Below are 24,187 nucleotides of genomic sequence, written 5' to 3'. Positions count from 1 at the left end.
GCAACTCTATGTTTACATCAGGCTTATTGTCTTCATTCCCAAATACATCAGGCTTATTGTCTTCATTCCCAAATACATCAGGCTTATTGTCTTCATTCCCAAATACATAAAGCTTAAAGCAACTCTATGTTTACATCAGACTTATTGTCTTCATTCCCAAATACATCAGGCTTATTGTCTTCATTCCCAAATACATCAGGCTTATTGTCTTCATTCCCAAATACATCAGGCTTATTGTCTTCATTCCCAAATACATCAGGCTTATTGTCTTTATTCCCAAATACATAAAGCTTAAAGCAACTCTATGTTTACATCAGGCTTATTGTCTTCATTCCCAAATACATAAGGCTTAAAGCAACTCTATGTTTACATCAGGCTTATTTTCTTCATTCCCAAATACATAAAGCTTAAAGCAACTCTATGTTTACATCAGGCTTATTGTCTTCATTCCCAAATACATAAAGTTTAAAGCAACTCTAAATATGTTTACATCAGGCTTATTGTCTTCATTCCCAAATACATAAAGTTTAAAGCAACTCTAAATATGTTTACATCAGGCTTATTGTCTTCATTCCCAAATACATAAAGCTTAAAGCAACTCTATGTTTACATCAGGCTTATTGTCTTCATTCCCAAATACATAAGGCTTAAAGCAACTCTATGTTTACATCAGGCTTATTTTCTTCATTCCCAAATACATAAAGCTTAAAGCAACTCTATGTTTACATCAGGCTTATTGTCTTCATTCCCAAATACATAAAGCTTAAAGCAACTCTATGTTTACATCAGGCTTATTGTCTTCATTCCCAAATACATAAAGCTTAAAGCAACTCTATGTTTACATCAGGCTTATTGTCTTCATTCCCAAATACATAAAGCTTAAAGCAACTCTATGTTTACATCAGGCTTATTGTCTTCATTCCCAAATACATAAAGCTTAAAGCAACTCTATGTTTACATCAGGCTTATTGTCTTCATTCCCAAATACATAAGGCTTAAAGCAACTCTATGTTTACATCAGGCTTTTTGTCTTCATTCCCAAATACATAAAGCTTAAAGCAACTCTATGTTTACATCAGGCTTATTGTCTTCATTCCCAAATACATAAGGCTTAAAGCAACTCTATGTTTACATCAGGCTTATTGTCTTCATTCCCAAATACATAAGGCTTAAAGCAACTCTATGTTTACATCAGGCTTATTGTCTTCATTCCCAAATACATAAAGCTTAAAGCAACTCTATGTTTACATCAGGCTTATTGTCTTCATTCCCAAATACATAAGGCTTAAAGCAACTCTATGTTTACATCAGGCTTATTGTCTTCATTCCCAAATAAATAAAGCAACTCTAAATATGTTTACATCAGGCTTATTTTCTTCATTCCCAAATACATAAAGCTTAAAGCAACTGTAAATATGTTTACATCAGGCTTATTGTCTTCATTCCCAAATACATAAGGCTTAAAGCAACTCTATGTTTACATCAGGCTTATTGTCTTCACTCCCAAATACATAAAGCTTAAAGCAACTCTAAATATGTTTACATCAGGCTTATTTTCTTCATTCCCAAATACATAAAGCTTAAAGCAACTCTATGTTTACATCAGGCTTATTGTCTTCATTCCCAAATACATAAGGCTTAAAGCAACTCTATGTTTACATCAGGCTTATTGTCTTCATTCCCAAATACATAAGGTTTAAAGCAACTCTAAATATGTTTACATCAGGCTTATTGTCTTCATTCCCAAATACATAAGGTTTAAAGCAACTCTAAATATGTTTACATCAGGCTTATTGTCTTCATTCCCAAATAAATAAAGCAACTTTAAATATGTTTACATCAGGCTTATTTTCTTCATTCCCAAATACATAAAACTTAAAGCAACTCTATGTTTACATCAGGCTTATTGTCTTCATTCTCAAATACATAAGGCTTAAAGCAACTCTATGTTTACATAAGGCTTATTGTCTTCATTCCCAAATACATAAGGCTTAAAGCAACTCTATGTTTACATCAGGCTTATTGTCTTCATTCCCAAATAAATAAAGCTTAAAGCAACTCTATGTTTACATCAGGCTTATTGTCTTCATTCCCAAATACATAAAGCTTAAAGCAACTCTAAATATGTTTACATCAGGCTTATTGTCTTCATTCCCAAATACATAAAGCTTAAAGCAACTCTATGTTTACATCAGGCTTATTGTCTTCATTCCCAAATACATAAAGCTTAAAGCAACTCTATGTTTACATCAGGCTTATTGTCTTCATTCCCAAATACATAAAGCTTAAAGCAACTCTATGTTTACATCAGGCTTATTTTCTTCATTCCCAAATACATAAAGCTTAAAGCAACTCTATGTTTACATCAGGCTTATTGTCTTCATTCCCAAATACATAAAGCTTAAAGCAACTCTATGTTTACATCAGGCTTATTGTCTTCATTCCCAAATACATAAAGCTTAAAGCAACTCTATGTTTACATCAGGCTTATTGTCTTCATTCCCAAATACATAAGGCTTAAAGCAACTCTAAATATGTTTACATCAGGCTTATTGTCTTCATTCCCAAATACATAAAGTTTAAAGCAACTCTATGTTTACATCAGGCTTAATGTCTTCATTCCCAAATACATAAAGCTTAAAGCAACTCTATGTTTACATCAGTCTTATTGTCTTCATTCCCAAATACATAAGGCTTAAAGCAACTCTAAATATGTTTACATCAGGCTTATTGTCTTCATTCCCAAATACATAAAGTTTAAAGCAACTCTATGTTTACATCAGGCTTATTGTCTTCATTCCCAAATACATAAAGCTTAAAGCAACTCTATGTTTACATCAGGCTTTTTGTCTTCATTCCCAAATACATAAAGCTTAAAGCAACTCTATGTTTACATCAGGCTTATTTTCTTCATTCCCAAATACATAAAGCTTAAAGCAACTCTATGTTTACATCAGGCTTATTGTCTTCATTCCCAAATACATAAAGCTTAAAGCAACTCTATGTTTTCATCAGGCTTATTTTCTTCATTCCCAAATAAATAAAGCTTAAAGCACATCTAAATATGTTTACATCAGGCTTATTTTCTTCATTCCCGAATAAATAAAGCTTAAAGCAACTCTAAATATGTTTACATCAGGCTTATTTTCTTCATTCCCAAATAAATAAAGTTTAAAGCAACCCTAAATATGTTTACATCAGGCTTATTTTCTTCATTCCCAAATAAATAAAGCTTAAAGCAACTCTAAATATGTTTACATCAGGCTTATTTTCTTCATTCCCAAATAAATAAAGCAACTCTAAATATGTTTACATCAGGCTTATTTTCTTCATTCCCAAATAAATAAAGTTTAAAGCAACCCTAAATATGTTTACATCAGGCTTATTTTCTTCATTCCCAAATAAATAAAGCTTAAAGCAACTCTAAATATGTTTACATCAGGCTTATTTTCTTCATTCCCAAATAAATAAAGCAACTCTAAATATGTTTACATCAGGCTTATTTTCTTCATTCCCAAATAAATAAAGCTTAAAGCAACCCTAAATATGTTTACATCAGGCTTATTTTCTTCATTCCCAAATAAATAAAGTTTAAAGCAACCCTAAATATGTTTACATCAGGCTTATTTTCTTCATTCCCAAATAAATAAAGCTTCTCAATTTCTAAGTTTATTTAGATCATGGACTTGTTTTTACAAAGCTTATATCAACTCACATTATCTGTCTGTCTGTCTATCTCTCTGTTCATATGTCTGTCTAGTAAAAAGTAATTTATTGGTTAATTTGTTTTTATTGATTCTTGTATTGTCGGGCAAAAGAAATAATTTCGCGAAATTTCAGCTTGATTCTAGATTAGGTGTCGGATTTTGCCCAGACTGACAGACACACAGACAGAGTGAGTTGATAAAAACTTTGTAAAAAAAAAGTGAAATAACCATCTCAGACTTTGCAATCAATGGGGCAGAGGCGGCCTTAGCATTACGCGTGCCTCTGGGCGAGTGTCATATCAGGGCCACAAATATTTGTACCATTAGCTGACGTTTACGAAAAATAATTCTCTTTATCGCGGCCCCCCCCCTCTCCCCCCTCCTCCTACGACCGGGGCAAAATAATGCAGATGATTCAAAGGTCAACAATTTCTTCGTCCCTAGGCTTACCAGTGTGGCATGTGGCCAACACAACGACCAAACACCTTTACTTTTCCCCAACTCATGGAGTTTTTTGGACTCAGAGGCGTCCCTATAATGTACAAGAATATTTAGCTGAAGCAGCTCATGAAGTTGCACTAATGAACAAAAATGAACAAAAACTCTGAATGCTAATTGAAATTCACAATATCACTCCAAGATGGTTTACTTGGTACTGAAAACTTACATTCTGAATGAAATGTGATATTTAAAAAAAAATTATTACAAAACATATGGCTGGCAGGATTAAGCCTTTTTCAAGAGTCGGAGTTGGACCGCGGGCCGTAGCTTGCCCATCACTGGTTAAGATCTATTACAAATTCAATGACATGACTGATCCGAATTAATTGATACAACTACACTTCATGTTTTTTTTTTTTTTACAAGTACTTTGTGTGTTTTTCTTGTTTTGTTTTTTAAATTTACATTCGATGATATTTGAACAAAGATAATGAATAGGTAGTCTAACGCACACAAGGCGCGGTGGCTGAGTGTTTAATAGCTTGGCTTTTAAAACCGAGGGGTCCCGGGTTTACATCCTGGTGAAGACTAGGATTTTTAATTTATGGATCTTTAGTGCGCCTCCAAGTCGACCGAGCTCTAATGGGTACGTGATATTCATTGGGGGGGGGGGGGAAAGTAAAGGCAGTCGTTATGCTGGCCACATGACACCCTCGCTCTATCATCCTTAGATCGCAAGATATACAGACACACATACCAAAAAATTCACTATAAAATTTTAGATACGTAAATCTATTTTTGTAAGCAGATTCAAGAGACCTATTTTATAACATTGCTGTTGATTAGCTGTTTGCTCTAACTAGCGTTTTTTTTAAAGGGTAGATAAGCTATCCCTACGCTCAATCCTCCTCCTTTCTCAGACAGACTTGGATAACATTAGGTGGATGAAATATGGAAACTTCTACTTTAAGAACATAGCAATGGCAAACAAGAGTTTCATATCACAAAAAAAGGTTTACTTAACGAAAAATAAGGAAATATAAATACATTTTAAGAAAAGTTTTAACAAAAGCTTAACGCCAAATCAAAGGGGTGGGGGGTGCTAGAGAAGTGATAAAAGCAATTATTATGTCTATGTGGAAAGCGTGGTCGAGAGGCTAAGTACGTTTGAATTTTGCTTAGCTTGGCAACGTATGAAGGGGGTTCGAAGTTCGACACCCGAATCGACCAGAGTCGTGTTTATTGAGCGCCTTAAGGCAGCACGGAAAACATTCTCCCAGATAGACCCCCCCCCCCCAATGGTCCACAAATGAGATTGGATCACACTCATGAAACCCTGAGCATGCTATAAGCATGAAAGTAGCGCTATATTAAAGCTAAAAATATGTTCAAAATAGAGAGTAGTGGATTCGAATCTCTATATTGTTGGTACCATTGATTTACTTCTCTATTAGTTTGTAGATTTTGTCTACTGTCTCTGGAGCCTAAAGTTCGGACGAATTTTCTGGGCCTTAGAAAAAGGGATGATGGGTTGAAAAAGCGTCGCAGTCCTACTCTGGACAAGGGATGGGAAACGAATGGAACCCGAACCGAACGAACCGAATTAGAACCTATTTTTAAAAATCTAACCGAATCGAGCCGCAACCGACCTTAAAAAGATGGTTTCGATTCCCACCTCTGTTCTAGACCTTGCTGGTGTGATTTAAACGATTTTCTCACCTATATGTTTGGCACCAACTCATTGCAAACGCTGTCGGAGGGAATACCAGAGTTTATAGTCCCAACGCGGAGCGGTTACTCCACATAATCGACTAATCATCGACTTATCCAATGGAACTCACGGAGGCTCCATTATGTGGGCAGCATTTTCAAGGAGCCGGATCTCGTTAAAGTCCGTGTGGGTCGTAGGCTGGGAACCTCTTATCTAGAAGTTTGCTGTTTACCTTCGGTACAGCCGTAGTCATAATATCCTTCTTCGCAGCCTTCAGTACAATATCCGTAGGTTGCTTCACAAGCGCCGCTGCCACCACAATTAGGGCTGCAATCTAGACAGAAGGCGATGGCGAGTTTCTTAACATGTTGTTAAATATAAGTAATCAATTATCATAATGAATTTCTTGATTTATTTAACAGATTCATTAAGTCTTATTGTAACGAAGGCTAGAACTGATATCTTAGCAACATAGAGCTTTTTTTTGGTCATGTTTTCATAACTATTAAGGTCAACAGCGTTCAGAAAGTGTTCCAACTTGACGATCATGAGGCTGTCTATTGCCCTCTGCTGTAGACACCTGTACGTACACTAAAGGAACTATCTTTAAACTCTATGGACGCCCAAAGGTTCCAAGAAACATGTCTGTTTTTGTTGGTGCGTTCACCAGCCGACATGCATGAATTCTGTTAGGGTGGGATAACAGATTAGGGTATGCTATTACGGTCCCGTATCCCCAGCCTGAACAATGTAACGTAAGAACCTAAAAGTAATAGCATGTGAACTACGAACATTGAATAAAAGTTATCCAACCGAACATTTAGTGAATAACAACAGTTGGCAACAGGAACAATATTTAATAATACTTAATTGTAAGTTAACAACAGAAGCTCTCTCTCTCTCTATTCCGGGAACTAAGGATGACGTAAACACACACATACACAATATTCTAGACAACAAAACGCGCCTAAAAGAAACTACTTCCTATACGCTAAAACACCAATATTAAATACAAAGAAAACTTTACGCGCGCATGACAAATCCCTATAGTAACTGCTTTTACGTCCAACAAAGTGTACTTGGAACTGGTGCTAATCAACGCAAATAAATGTTCCTGTACATCACTCAGTCATTATCATGTTGGATGTAAGTCGTGTGTCCTGCGACATTGTATACAGGCTGAAAGGTCGAAAGGAACTTTATCACTATGACCGCCTTTTCCAAATCACTTATTTGAAAAACCTTCCACAAGATGACAGACCGGCACCGGTACCAACAAGTTAACTTGTCATCAAACCAAGATTGAGGCTAAACAGCATTGCTGTGAGCTTATGAGGAATTTAGAGGACTAGATAAAACCTAAGTTGATTATGCTTTCTAGTATGTCTGGTCTGGCAATAATATTTTCCCAAATGAAGTCCCGGGACAACTAATCTCCAACAGTAGCGTTTCAAAACTGGGGGATATAACAGGGAGGGGAAGAAGGTGGCACCAATAAGATATCTCATTTTTTTCATTCTAGTTATAAATCCAGATCTGAATATTAACCAAACATTTAAAAAAATAATACTTAAAAAAAAAAAGACTCTACTTCCTTTAATCAACTTATTTGTTTTTCTCTTACAATTTATGAATGTAAGAATAAATAAAAAACATAAATGGAAATGATCAACCCTTCCCCTCCCTACACCGCTTCTCCCAGAGAAAGAATCCTCGTTAAGCGAATGTACAGATCTAGTTTTTTATAATAAGCCTTTACACCTAGACCACAGACCTATATATTCTACCTAGACTGGAAAACGGAAACAGATTCTAATCCGATAATGATGAGATCACTGACCTATATGTATATATTGTTATTTACGTTACTCCTTTTTTCAAGCTGTAAGGGAGGTCGCACCGAATATAGGAAAATCTGTCTTAGAAAAGTAATGAGTTTTTAGTTTTCTAAATTGAGAGATAATGCAATAACATTTTGCATTTTGCGGATCTTAAATATAATGGGCTATTATTAATATTAATCACAGAACTACACATTTATAGGTCCTGGGTTCGAATCCTGGGAAAGACTTGGATTTTTCTTTCGAGATCTTCAGAGCGCCTATGAGTAGTAATGGTTACCGGGCATTAGATGAGGCAAAGTAAAAGCGGTTAGACGTTGTAATGGCCACATGACATCCTCGTTAACGACAGAAACAGATGACCTTTACATCAAATTCCCAATAGATCACAAGGTCTGAATTGAGAATTTGACTTTATTTGACGATAATGACGCCCAGAACAGACGTATGTACTCTTCATACGTTCCTCACTGAATAACTTTGGCCTCTGTTCTCATTGAACTTTGTCTGGCGTGCGCATTGGCCTTATCAATAAGTTTTCTGGTTTTTTTTCTTTAGTTGGAAATACTATAAATACAAAGTGTTCGTACGAACAAACAATTTTACCATTTTTCATTTTATTTTTGGACACTATTTCAAGTCAGACACATAGGCTATTGCTAGAACAGTCATAGCGAAACAAACGTCAATGCCAAACGAAAACGAACCAGAATAAAAAGTTATTCCCCACATTGAAAAAAATACGCTTGAACACAAACACGCATACAAAACATAGATAGCTATCATTATTTGTAAATACATAAGAAAATGAACGTGGCTAAAGAATTTCGCACCACAATATCCAGCGCCAAAAACGGCTGCGCCAAAACGTCTTGTTTCGTCCACATTCTGCTGCACCGTTCAAAGGAGATTTGTGAGTCAAGGTGTGCAATGAAGAGATAAATTTCTCAATATGAACGGGTAAATCTCACAAAATGAAGGGGTAAATCTCATAAAATGAAGAGATAAATCTCACAAAATGAAGGGGTAAATCTCACAAAATGAAGAGATAAATCTCACAAAATGAAGGGTTAAATCTAACAAAATGAAGGGTTAAATCTCACAAAATGAAGAGATAAATCTCACAAAATGAAGGGGTAAATCTCACAAAATAAAGAGATAAATCTCACAAAATGAAGGGGTAAATCTCACAAAATGAAGGGGTAAATCTCACAAAATGAAGGGGTAAATCTCACAAAATGAAAAGATAAATCTCACAAAATGAAGGGGTAAATCTCACAAAATGAAGGGGTAAATCTCACAAAATGAAGGGTTAAATCTCACAAAATGAAGGGTAAATCTCACAAAATGAAGAGATAAATCTCACAAAATGAAGGGGTAAATCTCACAAAATGAAGAGATAAATCTCACAAAATGAAGAGGTAAATCTCACAAAATGAAGGGGTAAATCTCACAAAATGAAGGGGTAAATCTCACAAAATGAAGGGGTAAAGCTCACAAAATGAAGGGGTAAAGCTCACAAAATGAAGGGGTAAAGCTCACAAAATGAAGGGGTAAAGCTCACAAAATGAAGGGGTAAAGCTCACAAAATGAAGGGGTAAAGCTCACAAAATGAAGGGGTAAAGCTCACAAAATGAAGGGGTAAAGCTCACAAAATGAAGGGGTAAAGCTCACAAAATGTACTTCACAAACACAATCGAAACAACAACAGCAAAAAAAAAAAAAAAAAGCATTTACTCACCATAATTACATTTTGAGCCAAATTTTCCTTTCGGGCAATTTAAACAGACACCAGTATCTGGGGAACAGCTAGTTGGGCAGTCGTCGCCACATTTCATGCTGCAGTTTAATCCGTAAGTCCCCTTGTCACATACTAGAATAAAAACATTGTCAGGTATCTGAAAAAATCTCAAAATATTGTCACTCACGACTGCACAGTAAAAGGGTTTAATTATTACAATACATGTATTTAGCGTTTGTTGAAGATATCTAAGGAAACTTTGATTCAAGGCCTGGAACTTGCCTAAACAGATACGCCCGACAATAGGGACAAAAATTCTGCATTTCATGCAAGACGACAATTATGTCCAAGGTACTCATACCAGCCCCCCCCAAAAACGCACTGACATTGGTCAGTCTGTTAAGGAGTATTCTGGTAAGGATATTTTCTGCTACTGACAGTAACGTGGAGGCACGGTGGCTGAGCGATAAAGAGCTTGGATTTCAAACCAGGCGTCGCGGGATAGAATCCTGGTGAAGACTGGCTTTTTAATTTCGGGATCTATGGTCGCCTCTGAGTCCACCCAGCTCTAATGGGTACTAGACATTAGTTAGTGAAAAGTAAAGGCGGTTGGTCATTGTGCTGGCCACATGACACCCTCATTAACCGTTTGTCACAGAGACTGATGATAATTACATCAGCTGCCAAATAGATCGCAAGGCCTGAAAAGGGAACTTTGCTGACTTTACTAACAGCAAGGTCATGCCAATAACTAATGTATGGGTATACGATGGTGTCATCGCAAAGTTCAGGTGAGATTGTGCATTTATCCAAGCTGAAAGTGAAAAGGTTTGTCAACTTTCCCTTTGAGAGTGCAAAGGGAATCCACTGTTCTCCGCGTGTGCCGCTTTCTCAATACAGTTCACAGGTAGCACGAAGAAAGGCTCTTAGTCCCAGACAGCCGAGTCTTCCATACCCTGCAGATCACTTTAACAAGGTCTTAACAGTGTGCTGCTGCAAACTATTATCAGTGTCGGCAGGGTTATAACAGTATGCAAGTCATTTTGGTTAATAAGACGAGGCATTAGAGGATTAGAGGAATGTTGGGCTATGGGCTAGGGTTAGGGCTAGGGTTAGGGTTATGATCGGAATGGTACAAAAAGTAAGCCATCATGTGTTTTTTTTTTATTTCTCGAAATTTCGAATGTAAAGTATTATTATCAGATGGTGACCAATTAGCAGCTCATTTCTCTGCAGAGAATAGTGTGAAGCAGAGTTGTGCACTTGCTACGGACTCCTTGCACTAGGTTCAAATACAAAGATCGCATCATGAATGAAGAGATTACAAACAGAATTAATAAAGCTATTGGACCCAAAGATGACATGCTAACTATCGTCAAATTAATGCAAACTTTATGGCCATATCACAAGGTCCTCTGGGCTCGTAAAGAACTTCCTCCGGGAAACAGTAGCAGAAAAATGAAGAATCGAAATAATTTCTATCCAAGGCAAAAGACAAAGAGAAATGGAGAAAGACAGTCATCGCATCTTGTGTGGTGCTCCAACGGTTCAACAGAGTAACGTTAGGTAAAGGGGATGATGAATTTAGCGAGGATGCCTAGTTTAAACTGTCAATCAAGCTCAAGTCCTGCTCCCCAAACGGAAGTAACCCAGCTCCACAAATCAATGTGAATACTTCCTTAATGTTCTCAACCACTTCACGTAGTTGGTAGCGAAGTGCCCAACCATTCGTCACTGTCTAGAGAAATAGAAAAGATCTCGCTATGGCCAACACCGAATTCGATCGCCTCCAATCGAGAGTATTGCAGAATAGGTCTCTTCACCTAATAACAAAAATCAATGTTTATAAGCAGTTGTTCTCACCACACGGCTCTGAGACCAGGGTGTTCTGTAGAAAGCATCTACTGCTTCTCGAACGCTTTCATTAATGGTACCTTACCTTCGTAATAGTGATACGCTGGCAAGATTTTCCTTTTCAATAACTATGTTCAACTATAGACCGGTGTGGACAGTGTATGCGCTGGGTCAGACACTTATCCCGCATGGTGGACGACCGCATTCGAAAGGTGATCTTCTTTTGCGAAGCCTAATGAATACGGCTTAACAGAATTGCCCCCCCCCCAATTCGACATATACATCCACTCATGCGCCTAGTTGCCCCTCACTGACTAGAGGAAATCATTGACAGCAGAAGTTTTCTGAAAGGGACACACATTTGAGGTCCAATGAAAAGCTGTTGTAGAAGAAATGCACAGAAGACGTAATCAAAACTTAAAAGGACCTTGACTGACAACGCCTTTGTCGTGGAAAAATATGTTGGTCCAATTGCGTTTGCGTAGTAATTTGAACCACTGCACTCATCATTAATCTTCCGAATCGAAAACTAACATTACACGACAATCCGGAGATTGTCTGGTAAAAAATTTTGTATTCGTTATTTCTCGAATACCCATTATCAGATAAAGTCGAATCTGTACACAATTATTTGTTGTACATAACGAAATAGTATAGATTACAAATTAATCCATAAGTAAATTAATTATAAAAAAAGAAGTAAAATTCCTCTTTCAGACCTTGTCGTCTATAGGGCAGATGATGTAAAGGTCATCTGTTTCTGTGGCCTACGGTTAACGAGGGTGTCATGTGGCCAGCATAATAAAAGAAAAAAGTAGCCGGTGCATCAGAACTTTGATCTAAAATATCATGATGTCGGATTTTCAAAATCTTTTCTAGTTTACGAGATCTAAAAGGGACGGACGGACGGACGGACAGACAGACCACACGAAACTAATAGCGTCTTTTTCCCTTTCGGGGGGGCCTCTAACAAATTCTAGACACAAACATTATCCTTGAACCATCCTGTGAATAATTTAAAAATATTTCTTTTGATATTCAAGCTGAAAATATTGAAACCTGCCTTTTTACCTATCTGAGAGGACCAATCCGGGAGCCGATATTTAATATTTTTTTTTTTTTTTGCACATCGGCACAATTTAGGTTATATGATATTTGTAAATCCTAAAGGGTTACTTCCCCTTTATAGCTCAGGATCTAAATGTTACACAGCTAAGTTATTAAAATATACATAGCTTAAATAGTACAAATTTATATAATTGAATAAAAATCTCTCGTAGATATACATTTACAATTTCTTTACCGATTCTGAGTTTGTGTTTCCATACAAACTATCTTGGTTAACGCTGTTTTGTTTTTAATTTCTTATGTAATCAATAATACCGATAAGAAACCAACAAAGGGAAAGAATTGCTTAACTTCTATAGAGATTGAATACATTACCAGTGGTGCAGTTCGAGTCATGATAGCCTTGAAGACAACCATCAATACAGTAGCCCTCTCTTCGTGTGCAGTTCCGACTTGCACAATGTAGACATTCTGATAGTTGAACAAGAGAAAGAGAGACAGATTGAGAGAGAGAGTGAGATAGAGAGAGAGTGAGAGTGAGATAGAGAGAGAGAGGGAGAAAGTGAGGGGGAAAGAAAGAAAGAAAGAAAAAAAAAAACTTTATTTCTGCAGTAGTCTAGATATTCGTCAATGGCGGAAAAAAAAGTATAAATAGCTAGCTTTTGGTGTAACCGGTGCCCAAAACTAAAAGGTGATAAGGTGAGAAGGTGATAAGGTGAGAAGGTGATAAGGTGATAAGGTGAGAAGGTGATAAGATGATAAGGTGATAAGGTGAGAAGGTGATAAGATGATAAGGTGATAAGGTGATAAGGTGATAAGGTAAACTTTGTTTTTTAATGACATTTGTGTCATTTTCTCCACTGGAGGCAACGAACGGGAAAGGAATTTAGTTTTCTTTCTTGCCTTGCATAGGTAGCTCCATGACTGACTGCCGTACAGAAGCGTGTCCAGAACGGGTGCATTGTGCTACTTGTAGACCTTCATTTTGGCAATTTTAATGAACTTCTGGTTTTCACAAACTCTTGGTCTGAGATAGCAAAGGTCGATGTGAATATCGATCTCCCCCACTAGAGACAGGCCATCTTGAATTATGGATCCCAGGTAGCAGAATTCATTTACGGAATCTAGCTTGTTTTTATCAGTGAGGATGGAGGGTGGTGCTGGCCCATACTCTCTGCAGACCTGAGAGAAGCGGGACATTACTGACTGAAGCTCCTCTTGATTAAACGAGGATGCCATGTGGCCAGCACAACGACCAACCGCCTTTACTTTACACCAAAATTGTGAAATTAGAGCTGGATGGACTCAGAGTAGCATTAAAGATCCAGAAAGTGTAAATCTTAGTCTTCACCTGGATTCGAACCCGGAACCTCCCGTTCGGATGCCAAGCGTTTTACCACTTAACAACCGCCTATTGCAGGAGTGCTAAGAAACATTTGACCTGTGTAACTATTTTAGTGTAAAGGTATATATACGTACATACTTGACTAGCCATGTCAATGTGTTATTTTCTTGTCTGACCAATCAACATACAACAAACACTATTGCGTGACTCGCAAAGAAAAACCCTGGGTGGTCTTGTCATCTTTCTTCGACTACACACTACAGTACACGTGGCCTATATGTGTACGACTATCTGACCAGGTTGTTAAAATAGTCGGACACACAGTCGTTTTACTTTTTGGGGCTGGGTGGGTGTGGATAAAAAATGAGTTGGTTATCCTAATGTTCTAAGATCTATATAGGCCTAGCCGCTTAACTGTAGATTTAGACCTAGATACTACTAATTTCTTAATGCTGCTACATTCAAGTGCAGATATTGGCACTATAACTTTTACTAGCATCTTACTTGACTAGTCCCTCTCCAAATGCAGGCTGACAAAATAGTTATTAATTGCATCTTTTTTTTTTGTTAATAATCAAAAATGTTGATATCATGTTTAAGGTCAGAAAACAGCGATGTGTGTTTTAACCACTACCACAGGTTGAAAAGTTTTAGAAATTTTAATTGAGCTTTTTAGTTTGTAATTTTTTTTTTTAAATATATCTACGATTTTAGCTTAATTTTATGTTTTTAATTAAAATTTGGCCTTAATTATATTTTTATTTTTTTTCTAGTTAAACTAACTATTTCTATTTTCCTGATTAATTTTTGCACATCACTATCAATTTGTGTCCTTGACATTGTTCAGTTTAATTTGAAACTCTCCAATATAGCCCACATTGACCTATGAACCTGACGCACTAACAACGTAGCCAACTGACAGTACTGCACATAGCTTAATAGAAATGTAGAGATCTAGATCTATAAATTGCATCCAAATGAATTTAAAGTAGAAATGGCAGTCATTTGTTTGTATTTCTTCTATCCACATATTCTATAAAATACTTTTAACTAATTTGATACTTTTTTTTCTGACACTTTGATGAAATTTGTTATCACGGTACACGTGCGAAATGTCGTCTTGAAAGGATACAAGAAAATAGTCAAAATAAATAATTCCATTTTTTCTGCTTTTGTTTTTTAATCTGCGAATCTTTATTATTCCTAATGAAATTGTTCTTACAATTTGTGCATTACACCAAAAAAAAAAAAAAACCAACAAAAAAACGAGAAAAAAAAAACATCATAACAATAGAAAACCAAAATATACATTCACAACGAATCAGAAACCTCATTGGTAACGAACCATGCTGAGAATTACTCCTTGGAGCACGTGAAAGGAAGCGGTCAGTGAGTTTTAAGGTCACCTTGTTCCTATACAAAAACAGACCCAAATGCCGCGCATGGACCAGTTCTCTCTCTCTATCAAATCCTTGTCCCGATCGTCTTTAATGCTGAACTCGACATCCATACAGAATGTGCTCTATTGTCTCGACGTCCTCGATGCAGTGGCGACACCGTGTGTCGTAGTTCTCTCGAAACCGTCCCAAGTAAGCACCTATTGTACAGTGACTGACTCCGAACTGGGCTAGGACGGCCTGTTCCGCACGATGAAGTTGCCACCATGCATCTCTTCTGTCTGATCTACTCATTGCCCTGTGAAGCTCAAGGTCTTTATTCGAAGAATCCCAGCCATCGCACCAAAGCGCCAACAGTCTTTTGTCTGGTCTACTCATTGCCCTGTGAAGCTCAAGGTCCTTATTCGAAGAATCCCAGCCATCGCACCAAAGCGCCAACAGTCTTTTGTCTGGTCTACTCATTGCCCTGTGAAGCTCAAGGTCCTTATCCGAAGAATCCCAGCCATCGCACCAAAGCGCCAACAGTCTTTTGTCTGGTCTACTCATTGCCATGTAAAGCTCAAGGTCCTTATCCGAAGACTCCCAGCCATCGCACCAAAGCGCCAACAATCTTTTGTCGGCCAATGCATCGTACACTTTGGTCTGTGCACGGTTCATCACGCACAAGAGCCGTATTCACACCAGTCTCACTCACAATTTACATGCGAAAAATTTATATCAGATAGTTTCTATTTAATGATTTGATTGCCAGGGGAACAAGAGTTTTTTGTGTCTGTTTGTCAATGCTATCGGTGTCTTGTATCTGTTTTGTGAAGATAAAATCACTAAATCCTGAACAAAGGGTGATTTTTTATTTCTAGAATCTTTTTAGTTTTTTTTTTTATTTGTCTCAAACAGCTGTCCAAATGGGTTTGTTTTTTCGCCAATGACTTTAACAGCAGCATTTAGGATTCTATGAAGTTTATTTTTATTTTTAATGTTCAGATTGCCATGCCAGGCAATGATATTAAAACTTAAAACTTAGTAGGAATTGAAAAAGATAAATACCTAAATCGCAATGTTCTCCATAGAAACCTGCGTGACACTGAACACATCTTCCTGAAGTTTCGCATCTCTGGTCTACGCATTTGAAATTGCAAAGATCAGCACAGTCCAAGCCTACCATGACCTCGGGACAATCTAGAGACAGTTCATCGTAAATATTAACTGTAATCATACTGTTTCCATGGATGGGTTTTTCTTACACACTCAGTCGGCAAACATCAGCTCAATGAAGAGACGAACTTAGTGTTAAGTAACTTACAGCAACGAATTTTTAGTAATGTCAGTCTGTCATGAATGGTTTCTCCTCCCATAGGTCACCTAGGCTCAAAGGCGTAGCGAGCAAACGTGAGTCCGGGGGCAATATTAGCGCCCCCCTCCCCCATTTTCCATGAACATCACATAGAAACATAGACTTCTAAATAAATAAAACGTATTGAATACTAATGTGATACAATTAACCACAGTGCTGTAATCCTCCCGTCACTCCTATATGCATCAGAGTATATTTTCCCGTAACACCAAAAAAGCTAAGCTCCTTCCACCTACGCTGTCTAAGAAGTATCCATAAGGTGCGTTGGTCCGACCACATACCAGACACAGAAATCTTAAAGCTGTCCAACATGTACAGTATCAATGCGACAGTAAAAAAGGTCTCAACTTCGATGGACGGGACATGTAGTCCGCATGCCAGACAAACGCCTTTCCAAACGACTTCTGTACGGGGAGTTGTGTGCAGTAAAGCGCTCCCAGGAAGGCCAATACAAGCGCTACAAAGACACTCTCAAGAGCTCCTTCAAGGAATGCGATATCGACATTCACGGCTGGGAAGCACTAGCTCCTCGATCGCTCCTCATGGCGTGAAGCTGTGAGTCTCGGAGTCTCAAGATATGAAGCAAGAAGAGTGGCCAGGGTGAAAGAGCGACGAACCAACATAAAAAGATAAGAAGCAGGCTTATCTACAACTGACCTAACCCACCCATGCCACGTATGCGGCCGGTTTTTTTAAGCAAGGATTGGACTTAACAGTCATCTTCGAGTCCAAAGGAAATGAGAAATGTGCTCATCTTTGACTACGAAGGAGGAGCTATAATACAATTAACCTTAGAATGTATTACCTAACTAAAATATCTACAATAATTTTTATTGGCGTCTCTCTGCGTGTGGCGCCCCCCTGAAAGTGGCTCCACGGGGGATCGTGCCCTCTTGCCCCTTCTCACTACCCCTCTGCATAGGCTAGACAGTATACACACATCTGTCTGTTTGTCATGTAGACAGCAGTCAAGGAAGGACGTACGTTTAATGAATTATAGTGCAGTGACTAAGGCATTATTAAGCATCATTATGAAGTGTATTTGACTCTTTATTTTTACAATTGATTCAAGAGATATTGTTTATTCATTCATTCCTATTTTGTATTACCCACCGGATACGACATCCTGTGTGTATATATAATTCACACGTACATCGTGTCATGTCGCATCATAGCACTTCGTATCCCAGCATTAATAATAATAATAAATATTATGATAATAAAAACAATAATAAGACACAAAATATAATTGGGTCAACTTAGCCTTGCCTCCATATGCCTCCACTTCGCAAAACTGAAGGACGTCCATTAGATTTAGCCTATGTTTCTGGACTCTGAAAGATAGAAGTGGAATCTGGTTGCTGGTGTGGGCAACTTTGTACACAATCGAGTTGGAAAACGCTGGATCGTCCTCTACAAAACGCATGAGAGTTTGGTTCATGTCATCAATGCTGATCAGCTCAAAATTCTTCATTCTCATCAGAAATTGTGGTTCTGAAAAAGGAATCAGGAACAATAACAATAACAATAGCAAGAAAGCGTTTTAAAAATTATTATTTAAAAAAAAAAGAAAGAAGTATTATTATTATTAACCTTTATCAAGATCTAGTCTAGATTGTGAGACACTTAGTATTAGTAGTTTGTATAGAGACGCAGCATAAGTGACGGGCTTTGAACGCGGCAAGTGACGCCATGACTTAGTTGGGTCAGATGGGTCAGTTGGGTCAGAGACTACCGAGAGACATCAAGTCAGTTGCTGATAGGATTCCTTAGGGATAACACGTATTTATAGACATACTAGTCTGTGGCCTTTAGAGTATGAAACCATCATCTGAATTGTCAAATGGTTTGGACTTATCTTCTTCACTTGTTACTTTGTGTGAGTCTATGGTCTTGTTAGTTAGTCGCATTGAATACACCCGCACAAGAAAAAATAAAGCCTAATTATTCTATCACTAGGCTGAAACCAACATTAAATTTAAAAAAAAAGTAGATTAGTTTTAACATCTTATGACATTGCTATATAGAACTAGACATTTTGAAATCATAATTTACACTTTAAGCTTAGATTTAGATCTGGAAATTGAAATTCTAGATCTTGATCTAGTCTATACAATTCTAGACTAGAAATTATAAATATATATATATATATATAATCTAAGACCATTAATTAAATTTTGGAAATGGTATGGCATAAGAATTTGATATACCATAACCTTGTGGAGAGATTTGTTATACCATACTTTGAAGTGTTAGGAAGTCGTTTCCCTTAAAATTCGCAATAAAAAACATAATGTTAACGATGATTAGATTATTGTAATCATTTAGCTTGAAAATTAAATGCAACGTAAGATAGAAGTGCAATTTTAAACAATTATATAGAGTTCAATTTTTTTTTTCACAAAAAAATTAGAAACAACCGGTTTTCGATAATGAGTTTTTTTGCCCCTTAAAAGTAGGTAGACGAAATGAGAAGACAATTGACACATGTTCAATTCAACTACACGCGGGGCTACCTGGTCTGTTGATGAGCAAAAAGTAGTCGATCAGTACGGGAACTTGAAAATTGACTTGATAGAAAGAATATTCCTGCGACATATTGGCCTGAAAACACATCGAGTTTTCAAAAATTCCGTTTCTAGGATACTCGCCGTCGACTCCGCCAGCCACATTGATACCTTCCTCAAAGATGGATGAATATTTGAAGGCGCCTTTCAAAGCGAGGTTACGACCTTGAGAAACAAACACGACATTTAAAATATGGATATTCTGCTAAGTGGCATAAACCGATAGGCTGCTGAGTGCCTACCAAGGGGGACTGAAATTTGAAACCCAAAAGAAATACGGAAAACCTCTCACCATTCCTAGCACCAAAAGCAACCAAACGAGAGACAACGAGAGTATATACTATAGTCCGATTCCTACATAAAGTGTCTAGTTTGTCAGCATTATCTTAGTTGTCACCGCTGACTAGCAACTGTGGAGAGATAGAATTTATGTTGTCTCCCTTGCCAGTACATAGCCTCTCTACAGAAAGTCCTATGCAGCACCCCCTATACATAGACTATACTTAAACTATACTTAAACTATACTTAAACTATACTTAAACTATACTTAAACTATACTTATACTTAACATGAAACAAGTGCAATGCAGTTCTACTATTAATCTACAGCTAAGGAATGTGGTTAGCTTGAAGTAGGGCTTCTCCGCTCACAGACGGGCCATAGCTGCTTTACATTTTGGGACAAAGTCTTCTTCGAAACCGTTACGGATAAGCCTGACGCTACAACTCGCAGCCTTAGTTTCTATTTGCGAGCCTCGAAGACATTGTAATATGGACATAGAGTTTTAGTTTGTGTTTTTTTTTATAATAGTTAGCAGGTCCTCTAGGGTTGCAATCGATGTGGTGGTCCTGTCTCTAATCATTTGTTTGGGATGCGTTCTTTAAGTGTGATACCTAGGATCTTTCTGTATCATCTCGATTCCATTGCTAGGATCATCCTCTCTAGCTCTGCAGCTAGCGTTCATAACTCGCAAGAGTCTAAGAATGTGCTATGAATGTGGCCATGACCTTGGAGCGCATAATTCCGACATTGGTGTCGAGGGCTATGCCTATCACAAATCGAAAACAAACAAAAAATTGTAAAGCCTAAATTGGTACTTACCCCCGCCAATGTTGACTGTGCAGAGATATGGAACTCCGTTTCCAGAAAGCACCAAGTGGGTGACACTCGTTGCGGTCATACAGTAGAAGTATTTGATGAATAACTCTGTTTTATAGGAGTAACTACCATCTTCACACGTAACTTTTGTATTAAAATTCAGAAGTTCAAAAGTGATCAGATCCACAGCCTCTAGGAAAAGTAATTTAAACATATTAGATAGTTAATGAAAAAAACAAAAAGCTGAATGAAATACTACGAAATGATGGAGAGTTCTAAACCAGTGCAAATGTGTCTAATCTGTTTCTGTAGAATTTGTACTGATCAGAAGTTGGTTGCGTGTTTCTGTACGCGTAGTTTTACTCTTGAGTCTGTAGACGTAGATATCAAGACATCTTAAAGTATATCAACAAGTGTCTATACATTATGAAAGTTGAATCCGGAACTGCAGCAGTCTAGTCTCAGTCACTAGAACAAAAGATGTTGCTAATTTGGGAGCCTCAACCTCAACATTCAGTTTATCTATATCTAAGCTACAGTCTCGTTTTGAATTAATGTCATCATAATTATGCTTTCACTAGCAGTCACCTAAAGTGCGTCTCTACACCAGGTTACGGACCCTCTAACTCGAACACTTTGACTAGTAGCAACATACGACCAGGCGATCGGACAAAGTGACCATCGTGATTCCCTCCCCCCCCTTCCAAAAAAAAAAAAAAAAAGGACACTGTTAAAATTGTTTTGTTGGCCAGTCCCACATTTTCCATCCCGAGGTCTAACGTCACATGACTTTATCAGACCCCCCTCCACCCCACCGCCCCGGTGTTCAACCATCAACAGAGCCGATACAAACCGACGTTAACCTTATACCAACTCAGTGGCATCACTAGACGGGTGCTGGGAGGAGGTATGGGCCGCACCATGTGACACCCACCAGGTGTGACACCCAAGACGGAAAAATCCACTTTTTCAAAACGCAACTTTTAGACAAGAAAAATTGACACCTCGAATGTCTCTCACAGTTTAGTATCAACACATCCCAGCCATTTTAAGTTGATTTCTATTTGACTTATAGTCTTTCTATTATGAGAAAAACAAGGCGCCGTAGACGTCAGGAGAAAGAGTTTCTGAAGCTCAGAAATGTAGAAAAACGCTTGGCGCCCTGGGCTTCGCTCCGGACAACTTTGAGTGAATTTAAGGCGCTATCCAAACATCCTATCTGACCAGTTGTGTGGCGTAACATTTTTTTTGTGTAAAATGTTGAGAAACACATAGAATTAAGCCACGCATAGGGCTGCAAGCTCTCTCCACAATTCAGTCTAAAGCCACTTTCACAGCCTCTTCCCAGCTGGTGTCCACGTAATTCAGGACTTCTAAAAATGGCGTGACGCCAAGTTAGATGTGGACGGCCATGTTTTTGCGTTCCTCTTTTCGACTTTCATGTTTGGGCCGACTTTGTAAACGTGTTTCGTCTTGTTTAATGACATGTCTCACAAATGTCAATCGACATTCAGTCGCCACTTCCCTTAGACGGTGAATGCCTGTGCTCCATTGGTAACATTATCTCGGTACGTTATTCATAGGATCCTACTCAGTCACCGATGCTCAGCTTTTTTTCAGCCTTCCACGTCTCGAAGTTAGGTGGCCTTCTATTGAGTAGGTGGATTTTCTGCAGATAGGCCGAACGTTTTGAAAGACAGCTCCTGCTTTCCAATCCAGCATAAAACTCCACGATATTCATCTCCATCACTTGAGATAGCACTACCTAGATAGGTAAACATTTCTATTTGATCAAGATCCGTCGGACCAACGTTGATGTGGTTACTGGGTAGCCCGCCCACAATATGTATAACTTTGAGGAAGTTTTTATCCTTCATCTTGTGTATACATTTAATTGTATTTCAAAGTAATGCTATGTCGTCTGCAACATCCAACTTCGTTTGATTTATGCTACGGGAACCCGATTGCAGCCTGTTTAATGTAGTTAGGTCTATGACATTATCGATGGTTACTAGAAAGAGAAACGGGGACAAGATACACTCTAATCTCATGTCCGTCTCGAGGTTGAAGAATTCCAGCATCTGTAGTGACACAACAGCTTGATTTGCTCCAGACATGTCGCTGAATCTGGACAAAGTTAGATGCCTTATTCAAAGCTTGATTTGCCTTTTCGGAAGCAGCTGAGAAACAGTTCAATAACTTTATTAATTGATGCAGATCTAATAACTTTTGATAAAATGCCAAAAAAAAACAACGACACACTTTAGTTCAGAGCTGAAAACCATTTTTTCGTGAGTAACCAATCATTGAATTAAAAACAAACAAAAACAAGAGTTGTTTTTTAATAGGGGGAGACTTATTTTTTTCCGGGGGGAGGGGGACACCCCGAGCTTACCGCACCGTGTGATACCGACACTAGTCACGCCATTGTGTCAACTCACTTGGTCTGTCTGTATAGTAAAAAGTCTGTGCAGGTTATTTCTCCCACTCATAATCTCGGACATATAGAGGAAGGCAGAGGCGATCTAGCCACATGGACATTTGAAATACCAGCCTCAAAAAAATACATTATAATACTTTGCGTAAAACCCCCATACACGATGCATTATCCAACATAACACATTTTAAGGACAGGTGGGAACATATAACCATCATATAGCACGTATTTTGTGGGCCGGATCGTATGGTAATGCCCAACCTGGTCTGATATCCAGTCCGGCCCTTGGTCTTAAGAAGTGCCTAACTTCATACCTGCTCTTGCTTTGTTCACAACAACTCTAAAAAAGGAAAATGGTCCAGGCAGCATCTGCATCGAGACGGACTGCGGGTTATCGTTAAGGCATGTAGTGTCTTCATTGTCTGTGAGTTCTGGGGCCGTTTGATCTAATTCTTTTGCAAGGTCACCTGAAGAAACAACCGCGAAATTTACAACATGTCTTGCCCAAGACACACAGGTGCATGTTTTAAAACCCTGTAAGGTGGGAAGCGTGGTCGAGAGGCTAAGTGCGCTTGATCTTGGCTTGTCTTGGCTACTTAGAAGGGGGCTCGAGGTTCAACACCCGACTCGGGCAGAGGTGTTTACTGAGCGCCTAAAGGCAGCACGGAAAACCAACTCCTAGATACCCCCTCCCCCCCACTGGTTCACAAATGAGATTGGACCAAAGCGCTCTGAGCATGCGTTAAGCATGAAAGTATAAAAGCTATAATAATAATAATAAAAAGTAGTCAACAGTTTTAACCTTTCGTTGTACTTAAAGGACTGCCGGGACAACAGCAACCTAGATGTTTACTTAAGTAGCTAAAGTAAAGACTTTGCGATGTATGGGGCAGTTGATTTAAAGGTCATCTATTTCTGCGGCCAACGAATAACGACGGTGTAGTGTGGCTAACATAACGACCAACGTGGACTCAATGAAGCGCAATAAAGATCTCAAAATTAAAATAAAAGTTTTCACCAGGATTTGAACCCGAAACCCGTCGGTTTGGAAGCCAAGCGCTTTACCTCTCTGCCACCGCGATTCCAGATGTTTGCTTGCTTACTTACTTCGACCGCGGAAATCAGCGCGAAAGGCCGTCAACATCTCTCTGAACAGATCGGTCATAGGCGAAGTCTACAGAAACTTCCCAACTAATGCCCAAGGATGTTAGATCCTCTAAGAAGATCCGACTCTATGCTATACTTGGACTGCCTTATTTTCGCTTTACTGTTATCGACTTCCATGTTAGACTGGTCAACGTGTTAGCACGAAGAGTTTGTACCACGAATATTAGACAATGTTCGGTCAACCAGGGGACCAAGATCCAGCTCCTCAACATAATCATGGTGCCAACGAACAACAACGCTTGCGAGACATGGATGCAATCCAATATGATTGAAGAGGATACAGGAGGCTAGGCAGCAATGGCTGAGATGGATCCTAGGAATAACGTACCAAGAATGTCATCAATACAGAAATACTATCCGTGTGATTGTCAAAACAGTTGAGCCGAAGGCTCTTCGAGCTCTAGGCGTGTAAGCCTGCTTGAACAAACCGTTCTGTCTGGAAGACATTGCTATTTCTGG

At 38.3% G+C, this 24,187-nt stretch overlaps 1 protein-coding gene across 2 annotated transcripts in view; it reads right to left on the bottom strand.

The window, feature by feature from the left end:
- The window catches only part of LOC106057285 (multiple epidermal growth factor-like domains protein 10), a 35,813-nt gene that overhangs the window by 4,832 nt on the left and 6,794 nt on the right, over nucleotides 1-24,187 (bottom strand). For both annotated transcript variants that reach the window (XM_056014362.1, XM_056014363.1), the window contains 8 exons: nucleotides 22,876-23,028; nucleotides 20,128-20,316; nucleotides 18,976-19,191; nucleotides 17,729-17,953; nucleotides 16,153-16,284; nucleotides 12,739-12,834; nucleotides 9,442-9,573; nucleotides 6,092-6,193 (listed from right to left, as the gene is read on the bottom strand). In XM_056014362.1, the coding sequence (XP_055870337.1) occupies nucleotides 6,092-6,193; nucleotides 9,442-9,573; nucleotides 12,739-12,834; nucleotides 16,153-16,284; nucleotides 17,729-17,953; nucleotides 18,976-19,191; nucleotides 20,128-20,316; nucleotides 22,876-23,028 (1,245 nt within the window). The remainder of the gene's footprint in view (nucleotides 1-6,091; nucleotides 6,194-9,441; nucleotides 9,574-12,738; nucleotides 12,835-16,152; nucleotides 16,285-17,728; nucleotides 17,954-18,975; nucleotides 19,192-20,127; nucleotides 20,317-22,875; nucleotides 23,029-24,187) is intronic.

This window comes from Biomphalaria glabrata, chromosome 16, assembly GCF_947242115.1.
Source record: "Biomphalaria glabrata chromosome 16, xgBioGlab47.1, whole genome shotgun sequence".
NCBI classification, from domain to species: Eukaryota; Metazoa; Mollusca; class Gastropoda; family Planorbidae; genus Biomphalaria; species Biomphalaria glabrata.
This window is presented reverse-complemented; position numbering and strand designations above follow the sequence as displayed.